At 38.5% G+C, this 23,664-nt stretch overlaps 1 protein-coding gene across 2 annotated transcripts in view; it reads right to left on the bottom strand.

The window, feature by feature from the left end:
- Nucleotides 1-5,161: 5,161 nt before the first annotated feature.
- Nucleotides 5,162-23,664, bottom strand: part of MND1 (meiotic nuclear divisions 1) — a 41,265-nt gene continuing 22,762 nt past the window's right edge. The window contains exons 6-8 of one of the 2 annotated variants that reach the window (XM_009101213.4): nucleotides 22,906-23,020; nucleotides 7,043-7,087; nucleotides 5,162-5,405 (exon numbers count right to left, since the gene is read on the bottom strand). In XM_009101213.4, coding sequence (XP_009099461.2) covers nucleotides 5,299-5,405; nucleotides 7,043-7,087; nucleotides 22,906-23,020 — 267 coding nt within the window. In that variant the 3' untranslated portion in view covers nucleotides 5,162-5,298. Of the gene's footprint in view, nucleotides 5,406-7,042; nucleotides 7,088-18,272; nucleotides 18,637-22,905; nucleotides 23,021-23,664 lie in introns of those variants that run through there. The other variant, XM_050973619.1, reaches the window with a different exon arrangement.

The following is a 23,664-nucleotide window of genomic DNA, read 5'->3' as shown; positions in this document are numbered from 1 at the left end:
GTAGAGTGCAAAAAAATGAGAACTTTTTTTTTTATCTCAACATAAAATTCCCATCTCCAGAATGCCAGCCTGAAGGAAGGTGACATGATCAAATGTGTCCAGGTAGAGTGGGAATCCCTGTAAAACATGGCTTCAGTATGCAGTCTTCTCAGGCCTTTTTCAATTCAAGCCCAACCTCTTCCATCACTGGCTTTCTCTAGAAGTCATAATTTTAAACAGCTTTTCCTTTTGAGTTTCAGCAGCAGCACAGCAGAAGTTCATCATCTCACTTGAAAAAGGGTGCCCCTTGGACAGGTTACAGGATTTACTTCAGCACTGGTTGCCAGACCAGTAAGGTTTTTTTGAAACAAAAGGATGGAGTATATTTTAAAATTAAGTTTTTCATATGGAAAGGCTCGTCCTTTCTCCTAATAACTTGGGTTCAATAAATACTGGAAATGGAGACTTGCCCAGCATGTTTTGCTTAAAAACTGCTCTTTATAAATACTTCAGCAGGAACTTTTTTTTTGTAAGGAAAATTTTTCTAACTAGGTTAGGTACGACCACCACATAGCATAAAAACTGTTCATTCATTTGTGAGGTGTTAGAATAGAGTCTGAAGTGACACTGAGAAGTTCAGTGGTGCTTGTGGTGGTGTTCACAGATCTTTCTGCTCCCTGGTCTTCTTGACATGCAATCTTCTGTGCATACAGTTTAAAGAGACAAGTCTAACACAGAGATAGATGCTTCCCTTCCCGAATGCCTGTGCACTGGAAGGTGTGTGTGCTGACAGCAGTGTCAGCAGGAGGAGGAGTAAGACAGACAGCCATCTGTACAGACTGCAGTGCTTCGCTTGCTCAGCCTACGTGGTTGCCACAAGCAGATCTAAAAGGGAAATGACAGTGGAGGGGTGGAAAACGCAAATGGGACAAGGAGAAAAAGAAGCTGAAGAGAAAGGCTATCCTTGCTGTGGAGGCAGACTCCTTATGCACAAGAATATTTACACAGGAACTGTGTCTAGCTGGCAGTTACCTGCTGCCATCATGGAAGAACCCAGTCACGTGTGTGACAGCGAGATTAGTCAAGGATATAATTTGTTGAAGTCACCTATTTCTTCCCACTGAAAGGATGCACACAGCATCCCATCTCAGCCCCAGCAATGCTGCCAGACCCTCACATAATATTCCATCACCATCTTTGACATCTTTCCTTCCTCCTCCCACCCTCAGCATGCTCTACCCCTTCTCAGAGTTCCAAAAGTGGTAGGTGGGAAAGGGAAAGCCTGTATTTATCAGGCAGGCAGCCAAACAGAAGAGATAAATTGTGAGCTTGTACCAGGGCCCCTCAGAGTAAACTTAGCTGAAATCACTGGGTAATTTAAGAACAGCAGTAGGGAAAAGGAGAAGCTATATGACAGAAAAGTATGATCATACAAACCTCACCTCTAAAAGAAACAAGGTGAAGGTAAGCATCAACCAGATCACCTGACTGGTGGAAATATGCCTGGGTGACAGAACTCTTCTAAGGAGCTCTTGCATTGAAGTTCTTAGTCACCATCACAAACTACAAACTGGGTTTCTCTTCCCCTCATTGTCCCAAGAAGTTTCGGTTCCACCTCTGTCACGTGATTACAGCATCACTGTGCCATTTGTGTCAGAGCCTGGATTTTCCCTTTTCATACACCCCCAAACAGCAATGACATTTTACATGATGCATTAATGAAAGGCTCAGCAACTGACTTGTGTCAAAACCTAAACCTTTGTGACTCTCTAACACTCTGCAAGTACCATAAAGGGAGTCCTAGAGCTGATGCTTGGTGCTGTACAGAGCATGTGAATGGCAAGATAAAAGACAAGGAAGAATGAAATGTTTCAGGGCCTATACAATCAGTAACTTTCTTTAAATAGTTAAGGTTTCTTAGTAGATCAGGTAGACATAAATATTTTCTCCTGCATCTCTCTTACTTCACAGTGGCCAATCAACATGAGTCCCAAAGAGCAGGCCTATCCAACACCTCAGCCTAGTACTGTAAAGATTATGTCCTCATGAGATTTTGAAAAGCTGGACCTGATACTGTTCCTGGTAGTGTTCAGAGCAACAGACTCTGCTAAAAACAGGTTTGATTTTCACCCATTGCACTAGTAACTGCTTTAATTATAAACCTGAATTGTGGTAAGGGCCTGACCTACTGGCTTAGCTATAACAGTTGAAAACATTTACCTTACATGGGCAAAAAACCCTACAGGGCACAAGAAAAAAAAGAGGAAGACATACATAAAATAGCTGTGACATAGCCACAAGAATAACAGTAGAAGTAAGCACTTAAACTCCATTGTTTTCTTGTTAGATTCTTTAGAAATATTTCAGATTCTATCTCAAGAAAACTCTGAAAATACAAATTGGGATAAAAAATCAGCTTGAGTGTTTTAATTTTTGCTACAGGCTAATAGCACAAAAATTCTCAGCAAGAAAATAATTTTAACTGTTACTGACTTTTACCTCAGCAGAAGACCAAAGTCCCAGCTTCTCCTAAAAACTGAAGTGAACACACATCTCAAAGCACACAATCCAACATGGTTTCATATTGTGGGATTTAGCAGTCTGCTGCATACTTTTTTAAGAAGAAAAGCTTCCAAAAGCGAGCAGATGCAGCAGGCTGAAAGTATCTTGGAATATACAAGACACACAAATTGTCTCTTTTTCTCTCAGAAAGGATCTGGCTTTGCTTTTCCCCTTGAAGTTCACCTGTGCTAAAAATCCAGAATCACAAAACAGTAGCACAAAATAAATCTATTCCACTAGAGGAGTAAGAATCAGTTTCTGGTAATGCATCACCTCTTCCGTTCTTCTCTTTAGCTGAGAAATTTCTGTTCTGACTGTTCTAAAATTGTGTCCTTACAGAAGCAGACATATTCTCCCTCCAGGTTTGCTAACCAACACCAGAAGACAGAACAAAAAATAAAGTGCAATGGTATGTCTACGTCTGTTCTGTACCTGTAAAACAAACCCAAAACTCTAGAGAAAATTACATTGCTATTCAATTCCCTGCAATTGAACTACTTAAGTTTTGTGTTCAAAGCATAATGGCTGTGTTTGACATTTTTAAAGCCAGCTCTTTCTGTCTGACTGCAGTATCTCTGGGCAAATCTACCTCAAGTACAGTTATTTAGATGGCATTTATTATATTTAAAGATTTTACTACAACCCACAATGCTCTTACTCTACAGACAGGAAGCCACAATATTGCACCTAAACTTACATAGCTGGTCATCTTTGTTTCCCTCTTGAATTTGGAAAGTAGCCAAAGCAATGAAGTCAGTAAGAAACCCTCATCCCCACACGTACCGGAGGAAGTCATGGTGCACGAGCTGCTATGGACCATAAATTACTTGAGACTCCTTGACAAGTAGAAGGTCAGCCACATGAAAGTGATTCTAACAGGCAAAACCCACCAGTAAGTTAATGTGCTCAGCGCTCCTTCATTCAAACAAGCCTTTTGAGACGTCATCATCATCTCTACTGTACAGCAGTTATGTGCTCTTGAACAGAGATGTGCCAAGGAGCTTCTCACACCTGTTAGGTGGTACAGAATAGTCACTACAAATGTTTAGCAAAACCAAAAAAAGACTTGAGAGAGATCTCCTACAAAGAACCAAAAAGTCTGCCTCTTTACTGATTTACAGCACAAAACCTAAGAGCAACCCAACCACCCAAGCTGCAGGTGCATCAGTAGCTCAGTTTGGCACTGCAGGGAGCTTTGCTGCACAGCACCCCCTTCCTGGGGCAAAAGCCAGGCCTGCTCAGGAACACTCAGCTCAGCACCACCTACTTCCCTTACACCTTCACCAGTCAGCAGCTGCACTCAATGTTCAGTATTGGACATATTAAGAATAAAGTCCTTCCAAACACATAAAAAGAGTATTAGGAATAAAGTCCTTCCAAACACATAAAACCATTGCAATTTTAAGCTTAATGACATCTTCCTATGTGCCAGGCATCCCATGCATTTTCCTTAGGCAATGGATAGTTTGCTAGGCTATCTCTGAGAGGAAATCTTCCACCCGTTATCTTCCCAGTACCTTTGCTGTCCTCATACACATGAGATGACAATAGCCAGGGGCATACCTGAAATCCTTGCATTTTAACCTGTGCTGGACTGCTAGGAAACTGTTTAATTGGAAAGGTCACAGGAGACAGATTTCTGGGCACATTTTCAGATAAATGCCACATTTCAGCAATGCTCTCTCATCAGATGTTACATAAAAGGTGGACAGACACTTTTCAGTGATAGCTTGCAGCAGGCCCACCTACCTCCTAAAGGTAAAGCTTAAATCCTCAAGAGCTATACAGCAGAAATGCCATCTTGCAATCCACAGCTGTGGAACGCCAGTCTCCACTGTCCACCTCTCTTGCTGCAGCCATGCACTGATCAGAACTAGAAACCAGAAGCTGATATAAAGTGAGGTGCTTCAGAAACTTCACCCAAAAAAATGAACTGCTTGTAATCTATTATTATTTTGGCTGGCTGCGCTTTTAACCTGACATTGAAAAATGTGCATAAACCCAAAAATGCTCAGTTTTTAACAGTAAATTGAATTCAGTCTCACATCCCAGATAAACATCCTAAATCTTGGCGCACAGTGGTGTGAAGGGATGGGTGCTCTTTGCTCCGCCTTCTATGCAGATACATACTTGACAGATCAGCTTTCTCAGCATCAAATCCAATATATTTTCTGGAACAGATTCAGCTCTGTTGCACTAGTACTTTCCAACAACAAATATAATTTTGTCACTAAACTTACAAGCAGTTCTAGCAACACAATAAAAAATTACCAGAAACCAGACCTCAGCCTTTCTACTCACCTCCTTACTGTCTCACTGTTTTCCATTAATGGACTATGCTTCTTTTCTATTTCATTGGTGAGACGAGGGAAAAATTCATTCCATATTGTTCCCAGTTATTCCCACTCCAAAAAAAGCCTTCAACATGTTTAAACATGAATCCCGGGAGCTTCTAGCTCTTAGTACTTACTACTTCCACTTAAGCAAAGGAAGAGTTAAATCCAGTCTCAAGACTTTGTAACAACTATTCCCTATAACCTCTGTCCGTGCTAAGCCTGTATCACAGAAGAAGCCATGAGATTTACTATCTACAGAGGACAAGAAAAAAAAGGGCAACAAATATTTTTAGTATTTTATTAACCGTAACAAAAACAGCAAATTAAAGGGTGGTCACCTTTTTGGAGAGGATTCACATTTTAATGGCAGCTATGAATATATAACAAACTATGTACAACTGTGTCAGCCATCAACTGAACACTAATCAATGTAATCCAAATCTTCTGGGATTCCAAAACCTTTATCTATTCTGCTCTCTTCAAATCCAAATTTACGCTTGGCCCAGGACTTTATTGAAAAGATGTTATCTGTAAACAGAATGAAAAACATTCATTTTGAGTATTTAGGAAAGCATGAATTATAGTCTTGGCTATAATGAAATCCTTCCATTTGCAGTATCTCTTGTCTGTATGAAAAAGGTACATAGTGGGGAACGTCATTATCAAGTAGATTTAGAACAGAAAACATGAGGCTTTTGTTAATAACCTCCAAAAAAGAGGAAATAATTTACTTAGCACCAAATAAAAATATGTTATCTTTATCTTTTCTTGCTCCTCTTTTACAAGATTGAAAGCTCTGATTACAGTCTAAGCCTGCTATAGTGATGAGGTAAGTGTGAGTATGCATAGTAAGTATTTTATAGCTCCTTCTTCAACTAGACACCTACTATGTGACTGTCTACAGCTACAAAAATTTGATTTAAGTTTACTGTAAGGTCCTTTCTAGTCCTGCATGTTTGTTCAGACACTGTATTTATTGACAGTTAAAAAAAAGACATTCAAGAAGTTTTATTTTAGTCAGGACTTCTCTTTTTAGCATCACATTACTCGAACATACACATTTTGTTCAATGTAACATAATTTTTCACTGCAGCATTTACTGAAACTCATTACGTCATTTTTAACACCCATAAATTGCAGCATTCCTTACGAGAGGAAGTGTTCCCTGTCTCTGCACAGCTTAGACATATTTTTCCTTTTCTTTAACCATCACATATTTGGTTTTAAAACTGTCTCTCCAAAAGAAAAATATGCAGGAGCAAATAACCAAATTGTCTAATTAAATAGCAAAGTACTTTTTACAGGCTGAGGCACAGTTCCTTTACCTCATTTGAAGCCTTGAGAACAGCCTGTCACCAACAGGAGAAATCGCTGACAACTCTCAGAATACATAATTTTATTTCCCCATATGCAGTAAACAACCCAGATATAACATAATAGTCCAAAGACTAAGACAATGATATCCTGCTGCACTTGGCACAACCAATGATAGCAAGCAGTCCATCAGTAGGAGATCTATTCTAGACAAAAAATTATAAACAATATTCTAAATAATTTTTAAAAACCGTAAGGACATATAAATTGTTTGCTTTGCAAAATGGGAATGCATATAGCAAAGCTAAGCAGCAACAGAAAATTGAGTTAAACTTCCACATGAATGTCATCACAGTAACACTCCTTAAAACTATGCATCATTTTACCTGTCAAAACGGATCAATTAGTTTGAGAAATACCTACTTTGTATCAGCACCCATCACATGGTAGCAGCAATAAGATTCCACAAAACATTCTACTCTTTAGAAAAAAAATGAACATTCAGAATAGAATTAAACTTTCTGAATACCTGGGCATCACCATTTCCAGTCTCTATTGCTTTCCTCATCTTAAGAGATTTTAACTCACCCAAGGAAACAAGTTGCAGGATTTAACACAGTGTACAAGACAGCACCAGAAGGACAAATCTGTTATGGCATATGAAGTATATTTAGTAACTAAACTGAGAAGATGTATTCTTTTTGTTGAATCCTAATAGCTTTATAAGTAAAAGAAATTTCTCTATTTTTTTGTAAGTGAGGACTATCCTATGTCAAATCCTAATCAAATTTAAAGTTCTTATCTTTTACTGAAACTGCTCTAGTGTGAAGCTGTGTCACTGCAATACACACCAGTCCATCTGTTTGCTGCCTCCTTGGCCACTTGGTTTGTTTGGCCTGAAACAGAGAAAAACACCAACAACAATAAAAGCATGCATCACAGTAAATTCATCACATAGTTTCAAGGCACAGAAACTAAATTTACACTTCTAAGGTTGCAGGAAGCACAAAGCTAGGTTAAAGAAAAAGAGGAGCAAAGAGCATAAAAGTTACCATATGAACAACTATAAGATTTTACAGCGTATTTTGAAATAAAATAACCCCAGTTCGGCTTGCCTAGGGGCTTCATTGTCTTCACCAAGACTGGAACTAGATACATGGCCTGAAGATACCAGAGGCAACAGAGATGGAAAATATTTCATAATCTTCTCTATACATAAGTAAACCATCACATGGGTATGCATGACTCTATACAGATAAGGAAAATTACAAGGCAGCAGTCTATCATATCAATCCAAAAGTTTATCATATACCTCTGGAATGTCTCCACAATTTTGAGAACCCCCTCAATGAAATTAAGACAAAATAATGTTTCTGGCTATTAAATTTGGCTCATGTTCCTTAACACCATTCTAGAACTAAACACATAATAGTAAATTACCATTACTACAAGCAGGTTTTGTATAGTTTCCATGAGGCAAAACAACCAAGAAGAATTCCTCTTCGATCACCTTGCTCCCATTAAAGAAAGTACTGAATCAAATCAAGCAGGTTAGGCTGTAACGTGGGAATTCATCAGAATCATTCTGGTTCTCACGCCTACATGTAACTTAGGTATTCCCAGTCAGTCTTGTTAGTACTTGCATGATAATACTCATTTGAATGGTCAGCATGAAACTTGTCTCCAGGGTACTGAGATATGAATACATGATCAAGTACCCATTGTTATAGACATTAAACTTGAAGCAAAATCAAATTATGTTGAAAAATCATCTGCTAGCACTCAGGAAGGGAAGTACTCATTATTCCAACTTTAATACTCCTGTAACTGATATGAAAAATGTTTACATTGGAATAATACACTATTTGAATATAGTTTCTAAAATTGGTCTACAATTAGGAAGTTTGAGGACAGCATGAAGAAAACCAAAAAAGATGAGCAAAAAATGAGTGGGAGAGAAAATGGCATTTTTGCTTACTTGCATGCATCAGAAACTTAGGTTGTTCCTAGCCTGAGAGAGGTATTTTTTATTTCCTTAGCTGAGTGCTTGCTGCCATCCCCACTTGTTCAGTTCCACAACTGGCAGCACTAACAACAAACTTGTAATGGCATTTGGAACAGTACCTAACCTAACCCTACTTAAAGCAAGTCTGCAGAGTAAGAGCTTCCACTTGTCAAGACTTTAAATGTGTGACCTATGATACTTCCCTCAGCATTTTTCTAAAATTCTACCATAAAACTTGACAGCTGTATTTGACTCCAAGTAATGAAGTTTGAAATTAAGTGGAAGAAAGTGGGCTGGCATTAAACTCCATGGATCCAGATTTTTGAGGTGACAACCTCCTGGTGGTGGGTGAGCCAACCTATCCCACAGCACCTGCGAGGTCTCAGCAGAAAGCCCAGCTTTGCTGGAAGCAATTGACCAGCACAACAGTGGCAGCATGGTGCCCTTACCAGGCATATGTGCTATAATATACATACGTGATCATGTACTCTGAAAATGTGACTTCACACCTCTGTCAAAGAAAAGGCTGAGGTGATGACAGACATAGGCTGGACAACAAGTGAGAATGGCAGTCACTGCCTATAACGGAGTTGTGGCTAGAAATGAAAACATGGTAGCTGTTATGAGTTTGTTGTTAAAATGTTTGGGGAACAGGGAGTTACTTGTTGTGGGGGAAGGGAAAAGGGGGAGTTATCTGTTGTGGGGGAAGGGAAGGAGTCCAGGATTTGGTGGGGGTGGAGGCTTGGCAATTCAGAGAGTGATTGGGCTGGAGCACCAACCAATCACTCGACGCTCTGCAGAAATGATTGGTCCAAAATGAACATCGAGAAGGACCAATCAAAGTGCCCGAATTCCACCAATCGGTGCACGGATCCAAAACCCACCAATCCTGGACCAAGGATACATATAAAAAGGGGGGTTTTCTGTTCAGTTGAGGGCTTTTTCTTTTTCTGTTCTGGGCAGTTCTGATCTGTTCTGTTCTGTTCTCCTTCGAGCTGTTGTGTGGGGATCTGGGCTTATCCCGGATGCTCTGTTCTCCCCGGCTTGTGATTTTAATAAACGAGAGCCTTTTTCTACCCTTGAAATTTGGCCTCGTTCGCTTTTTATATCACCTTGGGGGCTCGTCCGGGAGCGGCCACAACCCTGGTGAGAGCAGGAACCTATAATGGGGAAATACAGACAGACAGACAGACAGATAGACATATAATCCCCAGGGTCTCATGGCTACAGGTGAAAATTTAGCTATCTGAAGACAAGATTTAAGTGCCTTAGGATCTGTCTTAAGTCTTGCCTATGATTCCACTGCATGATCTTGTGTGTCTGCTGCAAACAATTCCATGCCTGGAAGAGGAACAAAAGAGAGGCTTTGATAGTTATGGACCTGCATCTCCAGCCACAGACACCAACCACATCTGCATCATTGCCAGCATCTTCCACAGACCTCACAAAAACTGTCAGAAATTAAGAACTCTGCACCTTCACTGCTTTCTGGAACTCTTTCATAGTTGGGACTTTTCATTGGTTGCACCATCTGTATGTATACATGCATGGAAGATGAGGGAAAGCAGGAGTAGTAAAGCAGACACCCCCCAGCACACCTATTTTATGTATGGGTGTAGCTAACTCTAAGTCATGCTACTTCTGACTGCTTGTTCTCTAGCTCCAGGGGATTACACAGCCATGTTGGTTTTTAGACTGTAATGAAAAAGAAGCTCAAGATCTGAAGAGAGCAATAGCATAGGAACTCAAAAAATATACACACCAAAACAGAATCAGGACACCAATCGTGTAAAGCTGTAAAAAGGAGAAACTCAAACACAGCACTAAGGGCAATGGCTAATTGCCAAAACCACCATAACTATGGAGTCCCAAACTTGGCTGGAGTCCTTCTGATCCTCCTGCTCACCAGAGCTGCTCTCACCAAACTTGATTTTTGGCAGCTACTAAATAGTACTCCAGTACTGAATCTGCACAAGACAATGAAAGGCCAAATATGCAGTAGAGGTGAGCAACAGAGGAGGCAACATTTTCCAGATGCTTCCAGATGTTCTCATTATGATTAGTTACAGTCTGTATCTATACATCTGCATATAGGCTGACAATATATGTGATTTCTGTCTGGAAACTGCAAAACAATCCATTTGTTCTGGACATTACATATTTATTTCACCTATTTGTGTGACAATGAATCAATAGACTTTCCCACTGCCATGTCTGAAGGATACAAGTCCTGCAGATATATTTGGCCGAGGCACATACCTCTATCCTCTGGTGACTAATATCAGGCACATTTGGTATTTTCTAAGAAAGAAAATGGAAGCCTGCATTTTTGTCTCCAAAACCAAACAGAAGCAACCACTGTATGTACAGCAATGCAAGGCCCAGGAGCAGCAAGATGTGAAGTGCTGGTCTGTTATGTCAGCAAAACACAGCTGGAAATATGCCCAAAACAGTGAAAGGCTACAGGACAGAGAGTATTTTGACTAGTCCTCATGAGTTTTTATTTTCCCCTGAACCCCTAGTATCTCTGGAGAACTGCAGGGAACTCAAAAAGCCCAGATTCTGGGAGCTGAACCATCATCCCAAGCATATTGTGATTGTCCTTATCACAGGGACAATCCCCTCTATCCCCATAGAGGAAAGCAAAAGTATGGAAAGGAAGGTCCAGCCACAATAAATGTCTAAAAAGAAAATTAGTGTGGGTTGGAAACATGCTTTTCAATGCAGGTAAGTGGCATTCTACCAGTGACCTGCAGGTATTTTGGAGCAGGCCAGGAGACAGAGGTGACAAAAGGGCACACGGACAGCTGTCAGAGGTGCACCAAAAAGCTTCTAAAGGAAATGGACAGCACCTGGTCAGGAGTCAAGGCCAGCAGCACAGAATATCAGCACAACAGTGTTTCTAACAAATCTCAACAGGCATTATATATTGACTCAAATAATTGTAAGGCCACAATGTTTCTGATCCGACTCAGGAAGCCCCTTCAGTAACACTCAGCATACTGCAGAACTACAGCCTCCTCTTTCCTTTTCCCCCCAGATTCTCTTCCCTTTTTCCACTGGAAGGGGGAAATAGTTTGAATTAAAAACCCTATTTGCATTCCAAAATTGAATGGCCAAAAGCTGCAGAAGTCTCAAATAGTTTCCACAGGGCAAAAATCAATTGTGATAGTAACAACTACCATCTCCTCAGAAACATTTTCCAAAGGTACTTCAGGTTCTTTCTAGAAACATTTTTAAGTCTCACACATATCATTACAGGAACACTAAGAACACAGTCATGGAACAGTACCCAAATTCAGATTGTAAATGCACCATATTACAGTTCTGGTAGCTATAGTAAAAGAAACAAAACAACAACAAACCAATGGCCAGAACCAGCTCACAACCACCTGAGCTGGAAGAAATGAACGAAGAGCTGTAGCTTTCTCTGATCTCCTAGATCCCACTCTGGCATTTTCTGGGTAACTTTAAGGACTTCTAGGTCCAGGAACCTCTACTTCCCTAGAATAACAAAAGCTAATTGTATTTATAAAGCTTACACACTTGAGTGCCAGTTTTGACCTACCTCAACTAATGCCACAAGAAAATGGTATGGACTTCCTCACTTAAAAGGCACATGACTGCAGAGGGAATTAGCACCTTACCAAGGAGAGAGTCACCCATCAGCCTGTAGGGTGTTAGCAGATACATGCAAAATACAACTGCTGTCTTCAGCATGTGGGCGAGGGAGTAATCTTACAGCATGGATCACAATTCCTCAGCATGAAACACAGGGAACAGCTGCAACTGTTCTCAGGGACCAGGGAGATTAGCCCAAAGATTCCCAATCTCTCTCGTGAAACTGGTCAGGGTAAATTAGGTGCATTAAGTGGATTTGAATTCCTGTAATAAATATGTATTTACTTAGACTGAATTCAAAGATGAAAAATGGCAACTACCGTAGAAACTGTATGTGAACTTGATCCTCCCACGACTCTGGATTACTCTCTGCAGAAGGGTGTGGATAATCATTCTCCTGCACATAGGTTGCCCTTACCTTCCAGAAACATTACCTTGCCATCACAACAGTGACAGACTTGTTTTCCTGCTTCTCGTGGAGTAGCATCACTATAATACCCTCTGACGTAGTTTCCAAAATTCTTCCCACTAATAAAAATATCTCATGCAAATAAAGATCCCATCTCCAAAGGCCAGGGTAGAAGGTGAGCACAGAATTACACACCTGCCATCCACAGAAAGTACAAAAGGCTATTGCCTAGTAATTCCTACCCACATGTTCATTCACAAACTGACACCACAGACTCTGATCAAGAGCCCATGGCTTGCCATTGGAGACTATTTATGGCAATGATGTGATGAAGCAGCTTCTTAAGGTCCATATTTGAGTATCCTTGAGAATAAGTAATCTACAACACTGTCAACAGGCTGAATTGCAATGTGGCAAGAAGAGCTTTACAAGAATATTTTGTAACCCCGTACCAGGCAGATATCTCCATATGATTGGAAATCTTCATCCTCCCCCATGCTTCCCAAAGAGGCACTTCCTCTTATAAACAGAATAAAGAGCTATCGTGTAGAAAAGTGATAGCACATCAGAATTCTGTCAACTCCTCTGAATCCAAAATAACACATCACTCTTCCCCCATACTCCAGTATCCTACACAACACTTTTCCTCATGATGTTCATCAACAGGTCACAATGCTTCACAATTCATTACTAAATTCAAGTCAATGTGTAAATATGCTTTCCCATTTAAATGGCATCACAAACAACTTTTTATACTGACTTATTTTAGACTCTGAATAAAGTTTCAGCACTACAAGAAAAAGCACTAACAGTTATGAATGCTACCTACTGATCTACAACAATTCTGAAAAACATAGAACACAATATAAGCTATTTGAGATAGAAAAATATTCAGGATTACTGATATATGAATTAACTAAATCAGCATTTCTGCTGCAACACCAGTGTATATATGCTTGAAAATGAACCTGAGCAAATAGATACCACAGTGCCAGTCTTGTCTACCTGGTGAGATGTAGCAGTGCACAGTAAAGCTATTAAGAAGCTGATCCACATTGCTGACAATATGCTTTTAAAGGGTCTGCGATCTCTGTCAGTGTATTTGAAAAAAGTGTCAAGTCTCATCAGCAAAAAACTTCCTCTGTCCTGTATGAAAAGGTCACACTGTCAAATTGCATCAATATGTACACAGAGTCTCCTTGAAAAATGTCCAAAAGAATTTGTCAGAATTGCTACCAAAAAATTTCTCAATGCAAGACATGCTCTTGCACTTAAGTTTACTATATTCATGTACCTACAGAAAAAGACCATTTACCTTTCAAGTGTTGTATTTGAAAACCACACTGAAATCTTAGTTGCATAACTAAAATACATAAAATTTCATCCAAAGAGCAGAGGGAAGCAAAGAGCTTGCAAAACAGAAGCAAGCATACCAACTTGATTCAGGGCTGATTCAGGGCTCCCTGACACCACTGTTTTTCTTGCACTGGACAACTCTTCCTTCCCCACTTCATTCACTAATAAATGCCACACATTCAGCACAGCTAAAGGAACTTCCACACTTCTGAGCTACTGAACTGTATTTCACAAGGAGGGCCATCCCAGAGCACCATAGTTTTTGGCCCACATCTGGCCAATCCAGATGTGGATTGCAATCTGCTGTGACCTCACGTTGTCACAGACGTCGTAGAGAAGAGTCAGGAAGGCATCGCAAGAGGTTCTCTGGTCTCTGTCACCACATCTCAAAGTATGTTCAACTTTTCCTATGCCATTTCTGAGGTATTTGTTGCCTGTTTTTAAAGTTTCCAATTTTCTGGCTCTACAATTTAAGGCTATTACTTTTTGCCATCTTCTCCATGAACCTGAGTAACAGGCTATTCCTTTTCTTTTCTTGAGGAGATACAGATAAGCAAAACCCACTAGGAACCATCTTCTTTTGAGCCCTATTTTTGTAAAGTGTTTTTGCCTCTTAGAATGTAATTGCTCAATGTCCTTTTGCTCTACTCTGAGCACTTAGTTACATGACTATATGAATGCTTTGAAATAAATTAGGTTATATCCAGGTAGGATATCCAACACTGACACTATGTTACAGCTGAAGCCATGCTAAAGCCTTTAGTGCCACACTTTCTGCCTTGAGCAGAAAGACTATTTCATACATCTCATTGTGGGTTATATCACTGCTTTTGTATCTTAGTGTGGGGGTTTTTCTTGGCACAACAAAAATTCTTATATTCAACTCTGACATCTTTTTTCAAATCCTCCCCACTTAACCAACTGCCTCAGATCATTTGTGCAGCCCAATACCCTTGAATACAGGTAACACCCTTCACTTGACACTACTGAATGCTATCCAGGGTTTATCAGACCACCCTGGCAATTTGTCATTATCATTTTGAAATTGCACTCTGTCCTTTGTCATGCAGTCTCTCCTAGTGTCATTGTCTCAAATATAACAAAAGAACATCTTCTATTGTATTATCCAGCTCATTAATATAAACACTGAGCAGATGCACATACATGACAGACCACATTACAGAGCTTCATCAATTCCACCTCCTTTCTGACACTGAATTGCTCACACATTATAAAGTAGTTTGAGACTTCACACTACTGCTGTTCCATCAGGATTGGATTTCCCTACCTTCCTTAAAACAGTGTCATGCAAAAGTGAGTCAAAACACCAAAGACAAACTTCCCCCAATCTACAAAGATCTCATACAGTGGCAGAGAGAAAACTTCTGTGTTGTTCTAGGTGGTTCCAAATTGGTTTTCTGTTCTGAATTTTTCTCTGGTATGGTGCTCTTTTCAGTGAAACTAACTCATATGACATTAAAGTGAGAAGGGAAGAAAAACCATTGGAAATACTGTCAAATGTGCCAACATTAGTCTTGCACTTATACAACTTGCCCTACAAAATCTTCAGTTAAATAGCACAGAACAAGGTATCTATATTAGGAATATACAGTCATTATCCAGATAAACCCATAATGAAAACATAACATACCATCCCATAAAATATGGGAGATATTTTAGCATAAAAGATTAGCAATACATTTCTTTAAACAAGGCCAGGGAAGACCTCAATTTGACAGTCCTGCATGTTAGCAGTAAAGACAATGAACTAAAATCCACAATACCCTTCCTGACCTAATCTTGCATGTGAAAGTCATGAAAATATATACATCTGTACATTCCTTCAAATATCACCATAATTTTATCAAAATTATCTGAATGAGTACTGCCATACACAACTAACCTAGCAGGTAGAAGACAGAAGCAAAATACTTACTCCACAAAAATCTTTTTGTTTCATATATAAATGGATCTATAGATTAGATGCTTTCATCAGGGCACTCCTAAAGAGAAGAGTGTCATAAATGAAGCCATAAGCCAATTCACTCCTAAATAAAAGAGTGTCATAAATGTAGCCATTTTCCACATCACAAATTTTATCAAGTGTCTACCATTCCCAAGCAGCTCAACAGCTTTTGCCATAAGGATTTACTGGCAGAGACAACAAAGTTATTCCCATATTCTTCACCTATGAACCTCTCACTTTAACTATTTTTTCTGTCATTCCAGTATAAACAAATAAGAAACAAAATAAAGAAAAAGAACAAAAACATGTCCTGTGAGTGTTCTCACTTGATTTAAAGAAAAAGTATCCTTCCAGAGTGGCAAATTCATTTAAGCAGGGTGTTTGCTACATATATTATCTAAAGATTTGGTCCTCCAACTGCCTTCTTTCTCAGTGTCCAAGAAAAGCCCCACTGACAAAAAATAGCTTTTTGCTTAACTAGCTAAAATGAAGCTTCATTTTAAAACAAGCTGGCTGAAGTTGACACTCCCTAAGAATAGTCTGGTTAGAATGTGTTTGAGGTATAAAACACAAGTATGCAAGAGTCTAAATATTTAGGACAATTTCTCATTGCAGAGTAATCTCTTATCCGAAGACCAAACACAGAGACAGAGAAATTCTCTGAAATGCAGAGAATAAGGGCCTTTTGCTGAAAGCCAAATGACCCTTCTGGAGTTAAGCTTTCCAGCTTCAGCCAAAAGCCCCACATTTCTCTTTAAGCTTTGTGCCTTAGGTACGTTGTACAGACACTTCTAAGTTGCCCGTTTTGACCTGGTGGCCCTTCACTCATTATTCTTCAAGGCTGTTATATTTTCCTTTCTTTCTAAGTGCCAAAAGCTGCTCACTCATTTACATAGTCCTGTTGCTCCCTCATTCAGGTTTTTTCAAATCCATCTTTTAACAGTTCAATTCATTGCAGAGTTCATAAAAATGCCCTTATGAAAACTCACCCCCTGTTCCTAGTTGGTCAGAAGATCCCTGAGTGCTCTTCAGAGATTACCACAGCACAGACAATTCTGTGAGGTACATGACAAATGACCACATGTATGAAAGCCTTGTGAATAAGGCAATAAAAGACTTCTTCAGATTTTCTGGATGGAAAGAGAGATTTCAAAGACCTCACGAGAGTCCATCACAAGATACGGGCATCTACACCATCAGTTCCTAATTTGAGCTGACAACTTATCACTGGTGAATTTCAGCAGTGTAACAAAGGGCCAAGGTGAGAACTCTTTAACTTGCTTTTGTCAGGGAAGGTCCTTAAGCGATTACATTACAGCTTCTGGTAATTGCAGCCAGATTCTGGTTAGTAAGTGTTTCCTTAGTCAAAGCATCAGCCTTTTCAACATCTGAAATGCAAGCAAGCCTCTTGTGATTTTCAAGATTTAAAAAAAAAAAAAAAAAAAAAAGAAGGGCTGAAGATAAAGAAGCAGATACTCTGCTCAAATTGGCAACTCCATCCAGTTTCTTATGATTACCAAAGGAGCTTGAATCAGTAATCCAAGTACATATTTGTAACTCCATTAATTAAGTACCTTGTTTCTTTTTTCAACTTTACTTAACAGCTAAAATTTTTGCATTACTGTATGAAACTATGTTTACATTCAAGTACATTTATTATTCCTCATTCTTTCTAGAATGTTTAGTTTTCATAAGATTGATTTATCTTTAATGTAGTTTTTGAACAGGTAATTTAATTTGTCAACTTTCCAAATGAATGACAAGCCATTCCAAGAACAGTATAGGGAGCAGGGGAAACAAAACAAAATTCTCAGTTTGTTGCAATTAGTTGAGAACCAGCAGAGTAAATTTGTACTTTCATTACTAGTGCACATCTATATATATTCTGGTACTCCATGATGGAGGAAAAAAGGTGTGAGTGTGTGAGTTGTGTAGTTTTATTTTGATTAGTAGCAGATAGCCTGTAAGTTACCTACATGAACATCCATTGCCTATTTCCTGTCCTATTCTCATCCAGATTCTCTGGAGACAAACATATTAAATAAACAATGCTCTGTAAGATGAGACTAACTAAAAGAAGGAGTTCTTGCTTTTATAACTATTATTTTTCTATGTACTTTTAAGCAAGTGTCTGATTCACTCCAGAGGAAGTTTAGTTTAACCCACTAGGACTAACGTAAGTGTGAGTGAAGACACAAGTCTAACGCCAGCAGAATGACTCATTTCCAACTGCAGACCTTTGTTAATGGCATTGCTGCACAAACTGTAAAAAGCACAGCTTGTCTCTCAGATGCCAGGTGCATATTTCACGGTCAGTAGCTAGGAAATATCCTCCTAATTGCAAACTGAACATACTGCATCTAAAGGTGATTAAAAAAACATTTTCTCTAAAGGCTTCATCTGTATACTATTGATCTTGGCGGCACCTAAACCAGGCTTAAAATTATTTGTAGACTTCCTCTTTTCCAAGTGGAAACATTAATTTTTTTAAAATAGATACTTAATAGTTTATTAACTGATATTGCTGACAAGGCTTTTTAGTTTAAACCACCCTTCTGATACAATTTCTAAACAACAATGCATTAAACCATTTGTAAATTATTGGCATTCTGACACATTTTGAGTAAAACTGATGCAACTCATTTTAAAGTCTCTCCATTAGACAGGATAGTCCAATCTTCATTTCATTTCTTCACTACTGTTTCTCTTCTGGGAACAGGAACTATTCCAGCATTAATAAGAATATCCCAAAGAATCTAACTCTTGGTACTAAAGATTTTGTAATATGAAGTACATCTGCATATGCAACATATTTTCAAACTGATTTGAACATAAGAAAATAGCTGGGTGTATCAACAAAAATATCACCCCCCCAAAAAACAACCCCTAAACTATGCACTCAAAAAAATCAGTAGCTAAATAAACATTAACTTTTCAGCATTCACCTTTCAGACATTAAAATGAATGAAAAAGCTGAACAATACAGAACTATTTGCTCATACTGTCTATATACCCTGGCAATTCCTCAGTTTGTCAAGCTAAAATCTTCTTTGACTAGAAACATCAGAATTAGAAAATTTTGAAGGACCTAAAAGGAAAAAAAAGACATTTTCACGTACATATTACATATAACATGACATTTTCATGGTATTCAGTAAAATCTGAATGTTTAACCAAAATTTATTTTCACAGAATCATGTAAGTATTAGTTTTAGAAAATAACCTGAACTGGACTGGCAGTGATGCCTCTGAGACCACACATTCAGACAGTCAAAAGAATAACTATGTGGCTATTTGTAGTTTAAAATCATGTCCATTTGAACCCCTTGTCTCTCTTGTTACAGGATGAAAATAAGCAGAGAGAGCTAGAGTAAAAAGGTTGACACCAAAATTGCTACATGTGTTCTATTTGGTAGTTCACTAATTTTTGAGAAAACAAGTTTGCCTAGACATGTTCAGATCACTGTTTTAAACGTAAAAGCCTAAGACATAAAAGTTATCAGTAACCAGACATTCTAAAAACATCTAAATCAAAAAGGAATGCTGACAGGCAAGATCCCAGGCCCCATAAATATTAGCAATCATACCACACAGAAGTCACTGCAGTCAGTATGTAACTATTTCTGAGAGAGCTGCCCTATCCAAAGGCACACAGTAATAAAGAACGGCTATTGTGTAAAAAAAAAAATCAAAGGCCTAACAATGTTTTAACAATTTTAATTCCTCTTATTACAGTGAAAGAACAAGAAGTTTGAAATTCTAAAAATGTTTATTTTACATTGAGCACTGAAAGTGTTTAGCTGTTTCCAATTACAAGCAGACCAGCAACTCAGAGGAAAGTCCCTACCATTTAAACACTTATGTTGCCAGACAAACTTTTCTATAAAATTAATTATGAGAAAAATTTTATTAGCTCCCTAACACCTCTCTCTGGCAGGCAGAAAGAATTAAACATATGCAGCAGGGTAATCTTGGTATTAGGTGGAGCTTTGTCTGTGGACTTTATGAAAATCTGCATAAATTATGAACTATAGGAAGCTTGCACTCTCCATGGCTTTGTTGTCTACCATAACTTTTAGAGAACCTAGCAGCACCATGTGTCCAATTCTGCACACGTGCATGCTATGTCACATAAGAGACAAATCTCTCTACAATGGCTGCTCTGCTGTGAGAATATATTCCAGCCTACATGGACCTGTCTCAAAGGTGAGAAACAATGTTCCTGTTCTGTCCATCTGAAGCAGGGTCACAAGTTGAATAGAAAAGTATAAAATCCCACTATTTGTTTGGCTTTTTTTTTTTACTTCAAATGATTCTTGTCAGTTTTACTGCCTTTGAGAAATAATTTATTAATCAATCAATCCTACCTCACAGAAGGTGTCTTAAACAACATTACCAAGTGTCAAAGATAAACTTCTGAACTGCAGAGGTAATTAGAAAAAAATCCACATATTTTGCTGTTCTAGATATATTTTTACAATACTGTTCCTGTAAAATGGAATTATCTGAATATATCCACAAGACCAGACTATTATGTAGCTTCCTCTAGTGGTCAGTCCCTAAATCTTGTTGCTTCTGCTATTTACTCTAGTTACTTTTACACACAAATTCTGTGTTCAAATGCTATAAATGTGAGAAGGCATTAACATTTATACTGCAATGTACTTCTAATACAAAAGCCAAAGGAAACTAAGCCAAAACTTAGAGCAAAACATTTGTCAGTGACACTAAAACAGTGAACTAGCAAAACAGTCAAGTCAGCAAAAACCAGAGTTATTAGTTTTCCCATTTGCACCCTTGTGAATATGCATTATAATATATTTAGTTACATGGTCAAGTTTGACTTTCCCACCATGCGACTCAGGAAGCAAAGACAGATGTTCAGTTTTTAGCTGAGTCTTCAGATATTTGCTATGAATCATTCAAACTTTTGTTTTGACCCTGAAAATTATGTATATGTGTGCGTGCACGTTTTAATGAGCCTTGCTGCTGTGCAATTGGTTTGTTTCTGCAAAACTCTGCTGGGGGGAGGGGGGCAACTTAGAAGACACAGCAAAGCATTCACCAAGTTCAGAGGCCACTGAAAACAGATGACAATTTGATATCACTCTAAAATACCCCAAGAAGAATCAAGGCAGTTCTCACTCATATGGGATGAGAAATTAACAGATGAAATTTTACACTGGGCATCAGGAAGATTTCCTTACAGGTTGAAGTCATTAAGGAAGAAGAGGGAAAACCCAAAGGTAGAAAGTGACAACTGCTCATTATGAAACATATTTTACTGAACAATTCAACTGTTAAAAAGAGTGCAATTACATAACATAACAGCCATCTCTGACTCTAAAATAAGGTAGTTAGAAATCTGCTCAAGTGATTTAACCAAAAATAATCCCAAGGGTTATGTTATCTAAATTGTACAGAAGTAGAAAATCGTATCACCCATGTGCAGTTTGAGAATCTGTGAATGAGTAACTTTTATAATATGGCTTTTTTCTGTGAAACAGCAGCAATAACTTTTATGTCCAGCTGAATGTAATTCATTGCCTGAGATTTTTTATGGCCTTCTTACTTTTGCCTTTGCACTTCTCTGCACTCTGGAACCAAAATAAATCCCCCTCAACCTTTTTTTTTTTTTTTTTCCCTATTCTGTCTCTTCCATAAAGCCTGTCAACTTCCATTCAGCTTTGACAAGGGTATTAACTCCCCAAAACTGACACACCATTTATTCATTCATACATGGCCAGCAACAATGAACACTGCCAGTGTATCAACGCCTGACAAAATATAAAATGAAGCAGAAACTTTTAAAATTAATTTCAAGGGCAAATTAATTTTGAAACACTACTTCATATTCTCCTGGGAAGCCTACAGGTAGCTCAGCAGTGCTAACCTCACAAGTGCCTTAAATGCTCATCTCTCCACCACAGAAATTCACATGGAGCTTCCACACATTTGGACAAAAAAACCTAAACCCACAACATACAGACAAAAGACAAGGACATGACTGAAGCAACTAAGTATTACACTTCCTTCCCTTTTTTTCCTTCTTTCCAAGATACTAGTCTCATGTTACCAGCTAATGCAGCTTGCCCTAGCACTGCAGCTGTGATTTGCTCTCTTGTGCCATATTTAGGAACATGCTCACTGTGACTGTTTCAAAAGAGAGGCTCTCAAACCATTCTGTGAGATGCTGACTGTAAGGGTACCTCAGCAGTTAAAATGCCTGATGTTACACATCCCTCTGCTGTTGGTATCTTCCTAACCTCATTCATTTTTACAGCTGGAATCAGCTGGAATGTGTCTTCTCCTCAGGAGAGCAGGCAGCAAAGGATTTACAGCACAGTAACTAACCTCAGGTCTCAAGTTTGCTTATTCCCTGGCATACCATTACATCCTTGGGGAAAGATAACACAGCTGACAAAAAATGTCACAGCTCCTCAAAATAAATAATATCTGTCCAAATTTGGAGAGTGCTGCCAACTCTGTTTATGTTCCTGGCTTTCTCTCAGAACAGTTCTAAAGCTGTAGACTTTGTTAGTAAAATAAGGAAGGAGAAAGATTTAGCCACATCTCTTTTCAGAAAAAGTTTTGTGCCTGTTTCTTGTTACTTTGTAACAGCATTTTGGTATTATAACAACCTGAATATGCAGTGGTGCTTGGGTAGCAATGTAAGAGCCTAATAAATAAAACATGAAAGCTGCAGTAGAGAAAAGTCAATAAAATTTCCTGCATGTTTTTCATTTTTCATGCTAAGGATCAAAATATTAAGCGCATTTCAGTGCCAAATTCTGTATTAAAGTCACTCATCATTCTCTGTATTCCATTAGAGTTAGAAACTCCAACCAAAACCCAGCATGTCAGAGACAGTACAGTCTGTTAAGATTCTGATAACCTACTTTTGTGTAAGTGACAATTAAGCATCTCTAATGCAATGCTTATGTTTTAAATAGGCAAGACAAAGTAAGTAGAAAGATACTTGTCTTAACAGCATGGAACTGAAGGTAAATGGGAGCTAGAGACTCCTCTTCCTACACACATTCTAGGGTACAGCACAAGTTATAGAATTAACATGATTCTGGAAAGGATGATTCTGATGTTAATTCTAAAGCATCAGAGTATTTTAATTACAGGATTGTTTCTCATCTACTCAGGTGGTGGCAGAGTAAAATACCAATAAACCTCCTCATATATAATAGGACAGAACATGAAAAGAAATGGTCAGTGTACCTGTTTTGTATTGCTCAGCTTTAAAAAGAGAAGCAGTTATTCTTTGACTAACCTTTAAATACCAGATTTTAGGCTAAAGTGCAGATTTTTTCAGGCAAAGGATCACTTTAAACAATGCACAACTTACGCATCTCTTCAACCACGTCTGGATCACATTCCCTGTATTTGTCTATTTCTGTCTTTAGCTGCTCTTTTCTCTGCCGAAGGGCAGCAAGTTCCTTCAGCAGAGCTGCACGATCCGCCTGAGGATTCAAAGGATGTTGGGAGACACAAAAAAACCCCCAAATATTAAAAACAGTAATTATCACCCAACGTTTTTTTAAAAATAAAAACATACACTTAAAATTTAAAAGCTGCTTTCACTACTGCTTTCTGTCTATGAAACACTCGAGCATTTTATTTTATTACATAGAATTCTCAGAGACACTAAATGATACCGAATACCAGCTGGAAGGAAAAAAAGTTAAGACCAAAATGTATCAATAAAAGAACAATTTTCTACAACCTTTAAACCATGGTTTAACAAACTCCAAAGAGATCTCTTAATTATTTGGCTTAAAGGCTAAGCAGTATTTAGGAGTGCTAATCTTGTAATTAAAGATGGCACTACAGAAAAACCTACCATCCACCCTTCCACAACTTGAGATGCTGTGTATGAACACCCTCTGAATTTGTCTTTCTTTTTCACACCATTTAAGAGCAATGGTCTCAAAAGTAAATTCAGACATTCATGACAAAGTAGTCTTTGCTAGGATTGTACACAATATCGACCTCAAAGATTCTATCGATCAATAAGAATCTGCAGACACTGACTCAACATGAGCTCTCCCACAGCCAGCTCAGCACATACTTCTAATTCAGTCTGTAGTTACAGACAAACACTGGA

The sequence above is a fragment of the Serinus canaria genome, chromosome 4, assembly GCF_022539315.1.
Source record: "Serinus canaria isolate serCan28SL12 chromosome 4, serCan2020, whole genome shotgun sequence".
NCBI classification, from domain to species: Eukaryota; Metazoa; Chordata; class Aves; order Passeriformes; family Fringillidae; genus Serinus; species Serinus canaria.
The sequence above is the reverse complement of the archived record's forward strand: the minus strand, read 5'-3'. Positions and strand labels throughout refer to the sequence as shown.